We start from the raw sequence: 17888 nt of genomic DNA on the forward strand, positions 1-17888 counted from the left end.
ACATATTTCCGATGCAAAAAAATACGTTCATAAAGTCAACCATCTTTGTCTTTATTTTCACGATCTCAAAAACATCAAGACAAAAGAGACTCGTTTCTTTTATTGTAGTCCTTTGTTATGCCACCATTGCACAGAAGCCACTTGACAATCGACATTTTGATCTTGAATACTCAATAATACAAGAGGCAGCGAAGCATACTGATAGATAGCTGTCTGGTTAGCTTACATCAAGATAATTGACTACAGAACAATTGTGCTGTGAGATGTACAGATCAAAAGTATTACACAATCAACTAGAAAATCACTATTCCCCAATTGCTTCAATGGGATCATCAGTTGATTTCAATAAATGCACACATAATGAACATCCGCTTACAAGCTAATGAATTGGCTTTGCTTTGCTTTCAATTTCACAGCAGACGTGCCTTATTTGAAGTTACATAAAAAGCATTTCACTAAACCTTTGTGAATTGGTTGTTTCATTTATCCCAACCATTGAGAGGAGGCTACCACAAAAACAACTCAACTGCAATTGTCAAAAGGCTTGTGGGGGAATTACTTAAGTCACATAGTTTCACAAACAGATAAGGCTTAATCCAAGTCAAAACACTTGAAGAAAGCAGCTATATTCAGACAAAACCTCTTTATTCAACAGCAGTGTCCAGCACTCTGAGTCCAGCCTTAAGGCGAAAGCTAGCAATATTATTTAATGTGCCGTTCAAATGTAACATTTGTTTTTATTGTTTCACGTTTTTCTTATCACAAGAAACACTGTACAATTTTTAGCTAAACATTTGAACAAAGACACATTACTAGAATGTTCCACCTACTAGAGAGTAAAGAAGTGGACAATATAGAATCTTAACATAGATGTAGGATTTTTCTGTATATTTTTTGGGTTGTTATAGTTGCACCTTACTTTAAAGATGTGAATCTTTTTGTTTTCTCCTGCCGTTAAATTTTATGCAGAGAACATAATCAGTTTTATTCAGCAAAGTTTAGAAAAAAGCTATTCTACAGATTGTTCACCAGCATAGTGACCCTTCAATTATCTTCATACAGTTGACAATAATCAAGGGACGAATGATTGTGTTGAATAAAATAAAAATAAAGAAGATACGTGAATAATACAATAATTAAAGAAAAACAGACTCAAATTTGTTGTCGTTTTTCCCAAGAAATGATATGACTCTCACATATCCTCAAGCAACAAGGGGCAATAATCTGCTCTCCTTCTTGTGCACATCGACATGAGTGACAGAATCGAATATCCACGAATAAAAATGTCAGTAGCCCCTTATCCCATAAATGAAGATATATTGATTTAGAATTTACAATACAAAAATATAATATGCCTTCATTAATCGGAATCCATGACGTCTGTGGTAGAAAAAGACTAATGGTTGTCTTGTAGTTCTTCATATCCTCCGTCCTTACCAATTCCTCTCACTACCATTTGGCACTTTGGCACTGAAACACTACACAATACACTGGCACATTAACATAACATAAATAATTAGTTCACCACTATAGCTAGACGCAGGAGAGGAAATTCTGTCAAACCTTTCTTCTGGATCGTTCTTTTCTAAGTGCGTGCTCAATGCCTCAATGGTTGGAGGTGCCGACCACCCTTCACCCATACATCCCATCAGAGAGCCCGACTAGACAGGTGCGGCGGAAGTCTCACTCGACACCGAGATGGTCACTTTGGCTATTTTCACAGTGCTCTTCACGCAACTCTCGGCCGCCCTGTGGGCGGCCAAGTGTGTGTTGCGGCTCTGGCAGTCGGACTCCAGGCTGTTGTCCAGCTGCTGCCCGGTGCCCCTGCAGGCGTGGCAGGAGCTGAGGAAGGCGTGGCGCAGGTCCTTGCTCCTCAGCGCGTAGATCACCGGGTTGACCATGGAGTTGAGCAGGCACAGCATGGTGGCAAACGCAAACACCGTCTTAAAGTCGTCGTCCATCTTCCAGAAGAGGTCGTACACCATGATGGCCAGCACGGGCCCCCAGCAGATCACCAGCACGGCCAGGATGAGCACCAGCGTCTTGGCCAGCCGGATGTCCATGCGGGTCTGCTCGGGCCGGGTGCTCTGCACCTTAGTCCCGTCGGCCGAGTACACCACCAGGCTCTTCTGGGAGCTGCGGCTCAGCATGCGCACGGCGTGGTTGTGCGCCTTCCACAGGATGAACATGTAGGCGTAGATGATGAAGAGCACCAGCACGCTGGTCACGCCGATCCAGAACATCAGGTAGTTCTTGTCGATCAGGGGGAAGATGTTGGAGCACACGGTGTTGAGCCGCTTGCAGTTCCAGCCCAGCAGGGGCAGCACGGCGATGACGATGGAGATGGTCCACATCACGCAGAAGGCGATCACCGCCTTGGTGCGCGTCACGATGCGCCGGTAGGACAGCGGCCGGTGGATGGAGATGTAGCGGTCGATGGCCGTAAGGAACAGGCTCCCCACGGAGGCCGTGAAGGAGGCGATGACCCCGCCCAGCTTGAAGAGGAACACGTTGGTGCTGTCCTTCCGGTGGAACACGTGGAAGTCCAGGAAGCTGTAGACGAAGATGACGCTGCCCAGCAGGTCGGCCACGGCCAGGCTGCCGATGAAGTGGTAGGAGGGCCGGCAGCGGAGGGTGCGGGACTGGAAGATGACGCAGAGCACCACCAGGTTCTCCAGAACGGTGAAGGTGCCCAGCGTCAGAGACATGACGGCCACGGCCAGCTGCTGGCTGGGCGTCAGGATCATGAAGCACTCCATGTCCATGAAGTTCTCGCTGCAGCGCATGGTGTCGCCATCCTCGCCGAAGGCGCTCCTGTTGCCAAGGAGCTCCGTGGCGTTGGTAGGGTAGGGCAACATGCCCTTGAGGATGAGATCTTCATCCGCAGGTACTTTGTCGGGGAACGTGTGGCTGCGGAAGGCGGACGAGGGTTTCTGCATACCGAAGGCGCCCTTAATGAAGTCGGCGTGGATGGTGGGGTCGTCATACTTGGCGTCGTTGGAGCCCAGATATTGCAAACCCGAGGTGATAGTCCGGAAGGTGGTGTCTGCCACACCATCAAGCACAGATTTCATGGCTGTGTCTGGGGGAGGATATTGCAGTCAAATTTGATGTTTGGTGTACCTACAAATGGATATAAGAAAAATATTTATTGAGACCTTTCTCATTGTACAGAAAAAACCTCAGAAATCACATTATCAAGCAATACATTTCTGGGGTAAAAATACTAAAAACAGAAAAAGAAATCCATTTTATAAACCATATCTAAATTGGCAAGCAAGATGCATTTCACGATAAAAGATAAATACCACCCCTTTTTTTTTTTCAATTAAACTGGAAAATAATAATGAGCTACTTACCACTATCAACAACCCAAAAAAATTGAAAATTACTTACATTTAGAAAATAATAGATCCATTGAGTCGCCAAAATGAATTGAACATAACAAACAAAAGCAAAAGACAGTAAACCATAGCTTAATAAAAAAACAAAGCACAATCCCAAACAAAGGATTTAAAACTAAAGGTTATCTACCTCACATTATCTTCCCAGATCCACAGAAACTCCTCAAACGAACAGCGGACTATCCTTCACTCCAACTCTGGCGCTAAAACGATTTGAGTGAGTGAAATGTTGTAGAAACATTTCCAATTGTAATTTTCCCAATTATAAACAAAATGTTAAACAGCACGACAAAGCGAAACAAAGTGGCCGGTCCCTGTCTTGTTGCGCCTCTCCTCCTGCAGTGAGCGCACCTTGCGTGGACAGCAGCTGGCCGAGTCTCGCTGCTCGGGAGCAGGAGCGCACTTATCAACCGAGCCTTTTTTCTACCCTGGTCACGTGCTCCACAGCGCTCGTCTCCACAGATCGGCCCAACCCACGACGCTGGTGTCTACTGCGATGGAGAATAACCGAGGGAGGCGAAACAGGAGTAAATTAACAGATTTGAATTCTTAAAGCCCTCCAAAAGTAAGGCCATCAAGATGTAGGGAATATAACTGCAGGACAAAAACCTAGGCTTTATATATCCAAGCCAGAAGTCTGGGCTGCTTTAATTATTCGCTGTCAATATTTTCGATTTATTGTGGTAATTGGCATTGCTATAGGCCTACAATATGACAATATGATCACATTTCCCCCACCTAAACGGTCAATGTCTACCTTAAACAAGTGTTACCTGCAACCAAATAGACCAAATGAATCGTAATCCTTATTAAAAAACGAATTACTAAAAGGCTGCATATTTTAGAATCACAAAAAAGATAATTATTACGTCTGAAGCAGTCAGAACAGGTGAGTTTGAGATCCAAGTTTTGTATTCAATGTGCATTAGCCTATTCATTACCATAAAGTATATGAATTGAATGGAATTGTGGTGTTCCTGGTACTTGGTATTTAGGCTACATTAAAAGAAAGGTTCAGCATTTTTTGGATATCTTACCTATAATGGGATTGCTAACGAATGCAAACATTTTCCCCACATAAAATGCAAGATCTGTTACTTGTGCTGTTGAAATCATTAACAATAATCTTTGTTCAATAAATGTACTTGTGAGGTAATTCTTTAGCCAAACTCCCTACGGAACATAAAAGTGTTAACATGCAACTCCACCCCCAAGCTTCACCCTCATTTAGTATGGCACGATCTGTTAATAGGATATTATGACACGGCCCCTAGCAGCTTTTCAATCTTTCAGCAAAACCCATGAAATTAAATTCTCAGGACAGTCTGTAGTAAATTCTTCAAAACATTCACGAAAACGCGAGCAGGCACATTAGGTAGATCTCTGAAAATAAAATGATTAATCTGCGGTAACAGCTGTGCTGGCAGCGAGGAGACCAGCTTTCATCAAAACCCGACAGACGTGGATATTATGTGGATCTAAAGTTTATTTCACCTCTGATACCCACCGCACGAGATAAGGACATACATGCAGATCACCAGCCTTAAAAGCCTATTAGGCCCCAAGTAGGTAAAATCACGTCTTCTTGCCGTTTCTGTGACCAAGAAACAATATAAAAAAAAAGGTATAATTACAGTGTTGGGTCATAGTTTCTATCGGTGAATCATTGGTTTGCATCCTAAAACTGAACAGCAGTCTGTCAATTGTTTATTTCATATTTGTCTGAGCTTAGCAGCACGACCAGAAACGTTTGGACAGTTGGCTAATCTTAGCATAAGGCTGCCCTGTATTTACAAATGTCTGTGTGACGAAAACAGGACAGACACTGACACCACCAGCACAACGTTGTGTCTCGCTCCCACTGCCAGCCCGGCCAGCAGCCCCTATCTCCAGGCCTCAGGTGTATCTGAGCCCGCCACAGTCAAACAACCCCCTGTCCCCTCCTCAGCCTTCATCATGTCTGCAGAGGTTGCAGTCCTACCTCCATTCCTAGACTCCCTACACTGACAACAATGGCTGCCTTCAAAGCCACCAGGTGGCTCTTAAGAAGATTAAGGACGTCACGGAGACCTGTCTGTCACCGTGTTCTCCAAGCCCTGGGGGGATGACTGAAGACCCTGGGCTCAGATGAATCCCGGTGTGGATCTCCTGTGGTCCACCTTACTGAGCAGGCCACAGCCAGAGCCACAGGCAGACTCCAACCACAGTGCCCTTCTTTGACCAGGAAAGACACACGCCCTCCTAGAGTGCTCGGAGTGGCTCCAGTACGAGTCCTGGTGCCAAGGTTACGACTGGGTTCTGCTCACTGAAAGAGAAAGAAAGTGAGAAGTCAGCTCCCAAACAAGAATACTGCCAAGGTAGACGGTCCATTAGGGTCCTCGATGGCCAACACAGTGCGGGAGCACTCGAGCCAGAGAAAGGCTTAACGCAAACCCCAAGAGCCCAAAGAGAGCATCCTCAGTCCGGGAAGGAGGAGGGCTACCTGGGGAGCATGGCCCGGTACATGGACCGTCCTGCAGACGATAAGGGATGGTCTGAAAGCATCAATCCAAGACCCCACCGACAACCAAGAGGGGCGTCACTCATAGACCCGGCTACGAAGCACACTATAGGCCTAGACTTCCGTCACCTACCAGGCTTCTGATCCAGACCACGGACTCCTGTGTCATCCTGCCACAGAGAGGGTGGTTGCATCTGGATTCAGCACATGAGGAAAAAGCCATTTGTTGTTCCCAGAACACCGGCACATAAAGTCAAAGATGGAAAGGCAGATCTGCCGTCCACAAAATGGCTGACCTACCTCCTGCACAGCTACGCATTTTCAGGTGAACCCCTCAGCCCCCCGCTTCAGAGGGGTCTGGGAACGGGAGGTTGGCTCTCTGGGGAGACCCCCTAATACATCACGGCGGCTGCTCAGTCAGGGATTGAAGAAGAGAGTGAAGAAGTACTCTAGGGGACCTGTATTGCAAACAAGGGGTTGAGGCGAAAACGCCAGTCCAACCATTTATCTGAATCAAGCCAGTACATTTAAGGGGGGGGGGGGGGGGGGGGGGGGGGGGCACACCGGGCTACGAAAAAAACCTGCAGCAGCAGCCTCTGGCGAAAGGTAGAATAGGAATCCACTTTTGGAGAAACGCAACCGACATCCCGTTGCGACGGCCAATCACGTAAGCCGGCGATTAGAACGGAAGACCCCTGTGGACTTAAGAGCCGTGTTCACCGTGCAACATGTATTTACATGCAGTGGAGCGCACCGCTGCAGACCTCCTGAGTCATCAGCGCTGAGGGCCCTGGCAGGTGCCAGCGGATCTCCCCTGGTCCAGGTCCATTAGTGCGTCACATGGACTGTGTGTGTGAACTGTTGCGTAAGGATTCAGTCCGACCTCTTGACAAGCGTAGGGTAGATGTTTAATAAAGCGTTTTTATGGTTGTGTCGGATCAGGCATGGAGGGAGGGGTACAGAATAGTTGGTCCATATATGGTCAAAACGGGGGAAGACATTCAGCTTTCAGCGATGAAAAGTGAATATTCAGCAGTGCAGTCTGCTTTTTTTTTTTGCTCTCCGTGAGACGCTTCCATTGACTTGCAGTGTTAGAGTAGCCTTGATTTCTGTTCATGTGAGGGGAATACACTTTTTAGCTTAGAAAGATTCTCAATGTGTTCTCGTTAGTCACTTATTCAGAACAGCAGTAAGAACACAACCCTGTAGTTTGTCTACAAACACACAGATAATTCAGCAGATGCACCGCTGACCGCTTCGTGTACACTGATAGTAACTGAATAAATAACTGAATATAAAAGCCCCATATTTTCCAGGAATCTAGTGGAGAATAATCATGCACTAACCATGTATGGTAACCAAAGACTCAATAGCTATTTTGCAGCTTGGGCTTGATTGTTTGTGGAGGTCTGTTTACTACCCACATATTGGAGGTTATGGTTCGCTTACAAATTATAATATCACCCAGCTATGGCCCTTTGACAGAAATTGGACAAAATGTTCTCGAATATTAAAATGAATGGTTGTCCCAAAGCCACAGACAGCCCACAAAGGATGCTAGCTAAATGCCAGACCTTGAAGAGATGTGAACTTTTCATTCCATTTGCAAAATATAACCTTGGCTTTGGCAGAAGTTTTAGTTTTTTATGGATAACAATAAGACGTCCTGATTTATTCAGTTCAAATGACTCAACGCATCCCCAGCTGCCGCGCTACAACAGCCCCGAACCCCTGTGAAGATAAGAGCAGTGATCACAGGCTCTCCCACCCAGCGCCCGGTCCACTCACACGCCCCCCAGGCCCGGCAGACCCAGAGCCCAGGTCCAGAGCTGGGTCCTGGGGAAGGTTACACAACGCTTTCCCCACCCCCCAAACACCCTCTGTGGACATAATGCGGCGTGTGCAAGCCTGAAATGGGCCCTGTTTCCACGGTAACGTTACACCTCAGCACCTCACCTACGGTCAACCCTGCTTTACTTCCAAGCTAATCCCCCCCATACCTGGACCCAATCCTATTGGTTTCCCATTGAGGAAAGGGTTCCAGGTTTTATAAAAGCGTCTGTGTGTCCTCTGTTGTTTAGACAGCTTATTAAATAAAAGCTTTTCATGTCATGGTTATTTTAAGAGGAAATCGTCCAAATCATTCACCATTCAAAATAATATACTTTTTTTCACATTGATAGTGCTTTTAAGCTACCATGAACTGAAATGCTACTTTTTCACCCTGCTTGCTAATTTCTGGTCATTTTTCAACAAAGTATGCCAACATATAAAAAGCAAATGATAACGGAACACATTTCCCTGCCGGCAGGATTAACAGCTCAACCAATACCATAAAATGTTTCTCATCAAGCTTGCAACCCACTAACAATTATCTTTCTAGCATGTTTTGTCACTTCTGCCCTATCCAATAAATCCCAAATCATCACATTTTCTCAACATTCCTGCACCAATGACCTGTTTTCAAGATAAATCTAATATACGCCTGTGTAATACCGTCTGAATTAAGTCCCTCCATGTTGACTATTAATTCCAATTTGAGTGACAGAGCGGAGTATAAGCTCTATGTATTAAGCAACAGGCTGGTGGAACTCCGTTTCTCTTACACCTTGCCCACTTCATCAAATCTGACACACAGGACAGCTGGACCTGTTGCATCAGCACACACTGCTACGTCTTGGTCCTCAGTTTAGGAACCCACTCGTGAGCGGCGAGCCATGGCTCATCACAGCAGTTCTAGCGGCCATCTGCATTTCATAGCTCATCTCATGGTCCCTACACTGACTCACTTCTCCCCAGCATTAAAAACAACAAGGTGGTCCTGTTTACGGTGGTCCACTTGAATGGACGGGTCACTTTGGTATCGCTGCGCTAAGTGTGTCAGCGCTAGAGCGGATTGACTTGTAACCAGAAGGTTTCTAGTTCGATCCCCGGCTCCTCCTAGCCGATTGTCGGGTGTCCCTGAACAAGACACCTGACCCGAACTGCTCCCGACGAGCTGGCTGTCGCCTTGCATGGTTGACTCTGCCGTCGACGTGTGAATGTGTGTGTGACCCGTTGTAAGTCGCTTTGGATGAAAGCTTCTGCTAAATGTGAATATAAACGTAAACTAAGTCCTCTTCATCCGGATCTCCAAGCCATCCCATCTGATCCATACGCACAACGATTTAAAAAAACAACAACATATTTGCTATTTCCACTTTGCCTTCACACAAAAGATGTTCTGATACACTTGGGAGGCTGTTGACAAGAGAGATGTTCTCTCACTCCCATCCACCGGCTTTACAAGAGAACGTGGCAGACTGAAATCAAGGTCAATAGAAAGAACTGTGCTCAGTGCCTTTCTTTATGGAGAGCAACACAATAACGGTACATCTTGTGTGGAGGTGTGGAGCTCAATGCTGATATACTTGTTGAAGTGACAGCAGAGGCGTTGGTATCCAGGCAGCCGCTCGTGATCAGCGCTGACACTTGACTAGTGTGCTGAGGATGTTGACCTCTGGAATGACGACCAGCCGGGTTTACATGAAGCTGGACGCAGGAGTGAAAGAGGATCAATTGAGACGTATTAAACGGGCAATCGTGTTCATTTCAAAGAGTCAAAGAGTTAGAGGGGGAGTCTGGTTTTGCATTAAAGTTTCAGATTGCAGTTGTAGAGCAATCGGAAACACTAACCCCAAACGTCAGCCAACAGCACTGGTAGAAAACAAAAGCTGTTTTATTGGCTGATAGTGCATGACAATCTGACAAATTAAGATAGGTCTTCAAGAGTATTTGCATGCATAAAATTGGTTGGTAAGCAACAATCTTAATAAATGTTATATTTATTGTATTCCAGTAGCGTCCAAATCTGTGTGCCTCCCCATCGCATTTCTGCCAGAAAAAGACGCAATGCAGAAAATGGGCCTTGTATCAGTCAATACAGATAAAAGATACTATACTTCTTAATGAGTTCAATTAAATCACAATTTAACAGCAAATTTACCAAATCCTTTTTCAATATAGTCAGTGTGGCCTCAGTGAATGTTCAAAAATATAATTTAGTTTTAACATTGCTCCGATTAACTGACACATCCTAACCTGTAAACTAAGGTGATAAGTTTGAGGGTAAGTTGAAACCCTAATGCATCCAAGCTAACAAGTAAAAAGACTGTACAGTGTAGATAGCATTTTAACAAACAAACCAGAGCAGGACTTGGAGCTCTGTTGAGTGGTCTCTGCCAGTGATTTATACTCAACGTCCCAAGCAAACAACAGACCGATCTAACCATAACATCATCCTAAAGAAAGGACTTCATGTGGTGGATTGTTTGGCTGTTAGATCGACAGATGCAGGAAGGAATGATGCAAGTCAGCTTATGTGTAGCCTTTCTAACTGTGAACCGGCAGTGTGGAGAACTGGAGTGAATCAAATAAGAAATAAGCCCCAACGCCTGCACATGGCAGACGCACACACCCCCTTCCCTTTTAATATCCTCTTTGATCTCCTCAGTCAACATGAGTAATGTGGTCATTGCGCTGAGATTACAGCGCTATTAAGCTAACTTATAGGTAGTGTTTCCTCACAGCAATAGCCCGCCCATCTGTGCCGTCAAAGGCAGAGAATGTACTTCCTCCGATCAACGTTGTCTTTATAGAGTTGTGTTCATGCCGCTATTAAACAGAAAAGTTGTTGTGTAGCTCCTATCCGCATCTCTGCCGTGCACATGGGCATTGTGCTATTGTTGTATCGCATACCGATTGCGCTATCCATCATGTCAACACCAATGAGTACAAAAGCCCTATATATATATATATATATATATATAATATATATATATATATATACATATATACATATATACAGGTTTGCACTAATGGGTAATTATTCGTAATGTTATCTCTTTTCTGTACATTTCTGTACAAAAAACCAACCAATTATCTGATATCCAATGATCCTCACTATGAATTCCAATGTATCTTAATGGCCTTAATGGATCTCAAGGAACAGTTATCGGCTGTGTAGCACCAAGCACTAATGACAACCGTAAAGTAGAGGTACGCTAGCCTTGGAAATACCTGTTAAGGCATAACACCATTACACACACCTAAACACATTAGGTGCCAAGAAGATGTGCCTTTGTTACGAAGGCAGAACAGCCACTTACCGATGCAAACTCTGAGAAAGTGGACGACGGGCAAATTAAGTTGGAGCACATTTACAAAATGATCCAAAAGCACAAGATGGGCATGAGTTTAGAGGTTAGGATCCGAAGGAAGGAGAGACCTTATTTATGTGTGAGAACAAGAGGTTAGTTTGCATACATATCTTGTGATCTGTGAATATTTTTTGTGATGTAGAAACTCTGGGAACTCATGTGTCATCACCTAACATTGGATCAGGCATGTTGTGCACATCTGTACGGCGGTATGATATATCACACCTTTGGATGGACATATTTAGCTAGATCAGGAACTTTTTTGGCACATGAAACCATCGAGGGCTTAGCCCTAAAGTGATTAGAGGAATCCTCACTGAAATGCCCATTTTGAGACCCATTTTGAGATGAATTTCAGTATTGAAATTAAAATAATGCGTAAATGTACATGTAACTTTGACACAGAGCATATAAAATGGGTACTTTAGTCCAAATTCAATGTGGTCCTCCCTAGGCCCGAACTCAAGGACGTGCCCCCCGTCTTATGACCCCCACACCACAGTGCGTACATATTGGAACGTATATAGTCTGGCACTACTTCATAGAACAGGATACAATTCATATAGACTGGTTTCAACAACCATCTGTCTGTGGTTGAAGGTCCGGGATTATTTAGAGTGTGTGTGTGTGTGTGTGTGTGTGTGTGTGTGTGTGTGTGTGTGTGTGTGTGTGTGTGTGTGTGTGTGTGTGCGTGCGTGTATGCGTGAGTGTGAGCAGTGTGTGTCATTAGCGGCCCATATAAGCGGCAGCGCATTAGGACGGCTGCAGGGAGACAGCGGGAGCACCTTCTCTAGGCTGTCCCGCCAATCTGCCTGTCTCTGAGGTGTGAACAGCCCATTTGCAACCAATCAGCAGCCACAGCTGCTTCGCTCAGATGTATCGTTGACATGACAACCGCACAGGGCACAGAGAGACGACTCATCACGTCACACGGCCAAGGTATTTTTGCCCCGACTATAACGGGCGTTCATGATCCATTGTTACCAAGGGGAGTAGAAGTCCTTTATTACGCAGCGCAGCGCCGCAAACAAAGAGGCCGTAACAAGAAGAAGAAGCCAATTATTTTGGGGACATGGCCAGTGCACTCTCTGTTAAACCTCGGGGAGTGGGCGGAGGTCTTGGTCTAATCCGCTGCATGGAATCGTGACATGTGTCACCAACATGAATAAGGAATATAAGGAGCAGAAGGAGGGAAGGGAAACGGGTAAGAATAAACGCTCCCTCACAAACAACCCTGAACATCTGTCACACGGCGAGCAAGGCTATGAGCTCCGGCGTCATGGCAACAGGATGCTTTGAAATAAGATGTTCCCGTTACTTCATTACAGAGAAAGAGGGCTTCAGGACTTATGTGGAAGTGAAGTACCGATCCCACATCACCAAGAGAGCCCACTGAGATGAAGGACGGACTAATGGGCCAGATTCCTCCTCTTAGATGGGCCTTAGTGGTGCCGGAGCAAGGCTTTCTGTTGCTCCAAGCCAGGAAGGTGTTAGAGTAGCTAGCGTAAGCTGGTCCTGCAGCGGCCACATCCTGACCCACGATAGTGGGGTGTAATTTGGTGTTTGGCTAACAGTACCAAGGTTCCTAGGCTGGATCCTTAATGTTTTCAGTCTTCCTCCAGCCCGGGTCTTGATAAAATGCATAAATCCATCAATGCAAGTTTCTTGTGCCAGAAGCGTGTCATTAATATTAAGTCATATTTTGGCCAAATTTTGATATCCTAACTAACTCTACTCCCCTAACGCTGCTGATTCCCTGTGCCATCCTGATCTCGCGAGCTCCATTGTATTTACTCGCAGATCAGTCTGGTAACCTGCGATGGAGAAAATTTGGAGCCGTTCGCTAAACGACCGGCCAATCAGCGTCGGTTTTGAGGCGGTTTTAGGTGTGACGCAACGAGAAGCGACTGTTCAGTCTAACAACATGGCATAGGTGGTGATGGACAGATGGTTTATCCAATCAGCTAACCAGTATGTTTGCCCCTTCCCAAAAGTTCTCCAACGGAAGGTTCCCAGATGGATATGCTGAGCAAACGCGAATCAATCCATCAGACGAAGTCAGGTTAATGCTACTCCCCTAACGCTGCTGATTCCCTGTTCCTCATTGGATATATCCTAACCCAATCAGAGTGATTTTTACATTCCATAAACACTATCTGCTAAAGTCATCTATTTGACTCAAAACAAGATGAACCTTAAAATATGACATAGCATAATTGCCTATGAGGCTAACGATACGGTAGATTAACACGAAAATGCAAATCTGAGTTAGTTGGAAGCGCAGTGGTCTTTTTCGGATCGATCAAAGACTCCCCAGGGGGGCGGTCATGTGCAGCGTAAATCGACAACGGCAAAGGGCAGGCCAAAGGAAAAAGATTTAAAGGTCAGACGATCGGCCTGAGTTCATATTTGCCGATAGGTCAGTCCCAGGGCGGACTGTGTATTTAAAAGCTGCTGTTCACTTAATACAACTCTACAAGGCTACCCAGTTGGAGTCCAGAATAGACCCTCAGGTCCTGTTCCGCTCTCAAGCCGCAGTGAGAGTCCAATGTAAAGGGCTGTAAAGTGAGGGCAGCCTTTCACACCAGCGAGCTCTCACACTTTGCGTTGACATGCATCTCGTATCGAGAGCAGTGCGTATGATTCCCCTGCCTGGCATTTGAACCATTTAATTGCTTAGTGGAGTTTTCTGCATGCACTTCACCCTCTTAACCCGTCCATCACATAGATGTACTCGCTCTTGATAAGTACTGTACTGCCATCCACAGTCTACAACATTACCAAGATGACTGTACTTAATGACTAAAATACCCTGTGTCAGCTTCTTGAAGGGTTGAATGGGACAGGATTTGGTCAAATGGATGGCAGAATTCAATAGAGAAACTGTGAACAGGGAGAAAATGGATCATGAATGGATATGAAGAACATCAAGCATGGGTTTTTATGTTCACACATTCCTATAGGACCTTCACAAGAAAGATGTAACAACCACTGTATACAGAAACACAGTACTGAGGTTGGAAATACATACTGGATCCATGAACGCATTGTTCAGCCTCAAAAGGCTCTGACGTTAAATGTAGAAAATGAACACTGGTGGCCGGTTGAAGGGCGGAGGGGTTTGAGTTAGGGGTTTGAGTAAGAGGCCCGGCTACGGAGCTGGGCAGGCCCCCTTCCAGACAAGGAGACATTCACTGGACTCTGACCATCAACCCTGGGCTGTTCCTCATGTCTTGTGTTGGTCGGGGTTATGAGTCAGAGGCGGTTCTTTGATGTGTCTCAGGGGCGAGATGACGTGGCTGAGGCTGCGCCCTGAATCGTTTGTGATGGAATGTTAAAGTCAAACGGCCAGCGATTCGGATCAGTTCTTTACAGACATAGACAAAAGGCTTGTTCCGCAGCGCTACAAAGACACCTCTCTGCCTTTCATTTAGACCGGTCCTCATCTCAAAGCCCTTGTACCTCCCACTCCTCCATTATATAAATGAAAAAAAAAAACTCAACTACAATACAGACGCCGTTCTCCACTCCATATCCCATATCCCAAATACATAATTAAAAGCAAAGCCAAAAGATGCAATTTCAAACATCAATTCTGCTCTTTGTCGCCAATCTAAGCTAAATCTATCCTTTTACCAAGCAGGATTGACAGCTAAAGATTTGAAAGATGTTTGTTTTCAGGTTTGTTTATTAACAGTGTGGACAGGCAGAAGGTATTCGTAGTCAGACCAAAGGGCATGACTGAGATACAGTGCAGCGTCTCTGTGTCAGAGCGGTTGTGATCCTGTTAACCCCAGCAGGGAGCGATGACTGATTTGGAGCCTGAAGACGTCTCTGTCACAGTCATAGATCATGATGGTGACACTCGCCCCAGAGCCAGTATGAATAACACCATGACTCGCTGCGAGGGGATATTGTTCATAGGGCTTGGAAGTGGGGAGGCTGATCCAGGCGCTGGAAGACAAAGCGCCTCATTAGAAGACTCCATTCAGGTGAAGGAGTCGTAATTGAGGGCGAAACTAAAGACGTGCTTAACATTTCCCGAATGGCATCCAGGATCACACCAGTATAATGCTCAAAGCACGCGTTTCCTGCTCCACTTCTTCCGGTTGCAGAGATCCATCTACTGCTGCTGCTCACCAGACCACCAGACATACTGACCGACACGACCACGCCAAGGGGAATGCCGCCACACACACACACACACATTTCCTGACCCACTCCCACGCACAAGCAAGATGTGTACGTCCATTCATTTACAGGGCTGGGTCGGCAGCAGAACCTCAGAAAGTATTCCTGTAGCTCCCATTCTGCATTGTTTCTGAAGATTCCTTCCTAGGTCATTTAGGGATGTCCTTTGACTTCACTATAGCAAAGTATGACCAGTAATAGGATTTCAACATGGAGGAAAACGACACATAAAAGTGGTTAAATGTGAAATTATTGTTTGAATTGAATTTGAATGGGCATAAATTAATTGTTTGTTTACACAATAACATAACGCACAGCTGCGTGCTTAATACAATGCATAATTAAGATATGCAATGGGCACATTGTTGCGTGTAAATTTGTTCCAATAAATGCCTTTTACCTCTTTGAGTTATGAAGCATACGACTATATACTCTACACATCTGTCAACTACAATGTATTGCAAAAGTATGTCATTTATTTTGGACAGGCAATCTTATTGACATTGGTTGATAAACCACTTATCCATGTTACAATGAACTAATTACTGTTTCGGTAGTTTCACCACTACCACAAACATCATTAATGAATGACCCTAATAAGTTGTGTTGCCAACTGTAATTACTTGTGATGATGTCTTTGTGGTTAACTGCAGCCATCGATGCAGTAAAAGTAGCTTGGCCTCATTGCTATTGGATGATTTCATGGCAAAGTGTTAGTGAAGCGAGCAGGCGGCAGGTGGTTCATCCAAGCGGATGGACACTGTGACAGCATTGTGTGGTTAATGTATGCCATTGGTTCTTAATTGCCACTCATTGTAATATGCATAAGGAAAATAGTAGAGAGACCAGCTGCCTGCTGTGGTTTTTAAGCTGGGATGAGTGGGTGTGTATCGTTCCAGACGGATATCATTCCAGAACAGTAATTTAGCAATTAGAAGGGAGAAATGACATATCCAGATCACCGTCGCCGAGTACATTTTAATTGCCTTTGTCAAGGTCGACTTTTAATATTGTGTAGCTTTACAGCGGTTGCATGATTGGATCGACGGTAGAACGCTTCCCTCTAAAGCCCACGTCGTTGAAAACATGAGGGCCAGATCCATTCTGACCCGCGGCACACTACAGCTTCAAGGGTGACAAGCAGACTACTCAGAAATTAGTTAGTTGCTTATTAGGCAATGAAAAAGGAAAACGTGTTCCCAAATCACTTTGTTGTGTGTTTCAGCCGAAGAGCTGTGTAAAGGGAACAGGCTTTGTTTAATATTGACTAATTATATTGGTAACGGAGGATTTGGGGAAGTCAGTTATGATTGTTTAACCTCCCAAACCGGTAATGTCTCGTCGATTTCCGCTTCGTTCTCGTTGACCCTGGTATAGACACATTGCTCATAACATTCATACTGCTGCAAATGCAAGGGTCAGTGGACCAATCACCATCACCACTTTGTTACCTCATTCGGCCGTAGACAGTGACTCAACAGACATTTATTAACATGAAAGATTTCAACTTCCAGAAAAGTCTATTGAGTACACGAGCCACTGACTGCTAGGTACTGAAGAATGTTCCCTCCATTCTTGTCCCACTATTCCGCTGAATATTTAACGGAGCATGGCGGATTCACAGAAATTACATTTATTCTGCAGAAGCCAATTAGCATTTCCCAAAATACATCCAGTCATCCCGGGCGCTGTCTTGGAACGATTGTCATGCTAAATCATATAGATTTAGGAATTTTATAGAGATTGATACTATTTAACGCCCTTGAAGCTCCAACATGATTTGCATGGGTTATTCCAGTCTACTTCACCATGAAGCCAATTTAAAGGTTGCACGGTTCACGTGGATTTTCACATAGGAGAAAATAGGCTTTCAAGGGGTCAGTGTTTGCGTGTCTCTCACAGGAAAATAGAAAAGCTTTCAGAGCGCTCACTCTCACTCTCTCACACACACACACACACACACACACACACACACACACACACACACACACACACACACACACACACACACACACACACACACACACACACACACACACACACACACACACACACACACACACACACAGCGGTGTTCTCGGTACTCTGGTCGAGCTGGTACTTTATGTATCATCTATATCATCCTTCCCATTAGGACACCATTAGGAACAGAGAGGGCTCCCATCATAAAGCCCCAGTGGCAATGGGTTAGCATCAGACTGTAATCCTCCACCCATCACGCCTCTTAACGTTTCAAGAAGCCCGCTTTCGTTTTTACATCAAGATCTTTGTGTTATTTTATTACCGAACGTTGAGGGTCTCATTGATCGATAAAATGAGCGCAATGGCCGTTAGCTAGACGGGGTCGAGCTGTTCTATTAAGAGGCGTGCATCGCAGTATGGGACCTATATGATGACAAAGCATGAAGGGGCATTTTACTTTTCATTTGCTGGTTCACAAACATTGGCCTAGAGACTTTCTCATTTAAATGAGATTTTCTTTCTTAAGGTACATTAGGTTATATCCTGGCCATAATACCTTTCAGAACATTACCGCGTGGAAATCGAGCGATGCCCCTTAAACCGCTGTACCTCAACACACAGAAAGTGCAGGTG

The 17888-nt window shown here is 45.1% G+C and overlaps 1 protein-coding gene across 2 annotated transcripts; it reads right to left on the reverse strand.

Moving 5' to 3' along the window:
* Positions 1-1160: 1160 nt before the first annotated feature.
* On the reverse strand, positions 1161-3767 carry LOC130374624 (cannabinoid receptor type 1A). Of its 2 annotated transcripts, none has more exons than XM_056581495.1 (2): positions 3535-3767; positions 1161-3082 (listed from the first exon to the last, which is right to left on the reverse strand). In XM_056581495.1, the coding sequence occupies exon 2, from the start codon at positions 3072-3074 to the stop codon at positions 1662-1664; it is 1413 nt and encodes a 470-aa protein (XP_056437470.1). In that variant the 5' UTR covers positions 3075-3082; positions 3535-3767; the 3' UTR covers positions 1161-1661. The 2 variants fall into 2 exon arrangements, with proteins under 2 accessions (XP_056437470.1, XP_056437469.1); XM_056581494.1 differs by having other exon boundaries at positions 1161-3123.
* Positions 3768-17888: the final 14121 nt, after the last annotated feature.

The sequence above is a fragment of the Gadus chalcogrammus genome, chromosome 21 (assembly GCF_026213295.1).
Source record: "Gadus chalcogrammus isolate NIFS_2021 chromosome 21, NIFS_Gcha_1.0, whole genome shotgun sequence".
NCBI classification, from domain to species: Eukaryota; Metazoa; Chordata; class Actinopteri; order Gadiformes; family Gadidae; genus Gadus; species Gadus chalcogrammus.

Excerpts from the sequence above, each read along its gene's own strand:
- LOC130374624 (XM_056581495.1), bottom strand. The coding sequence starts at position 3,074 with ATGAAATCTGTGCTTGATGGTGTGGCAGACACCACCTTCCGGACTATC.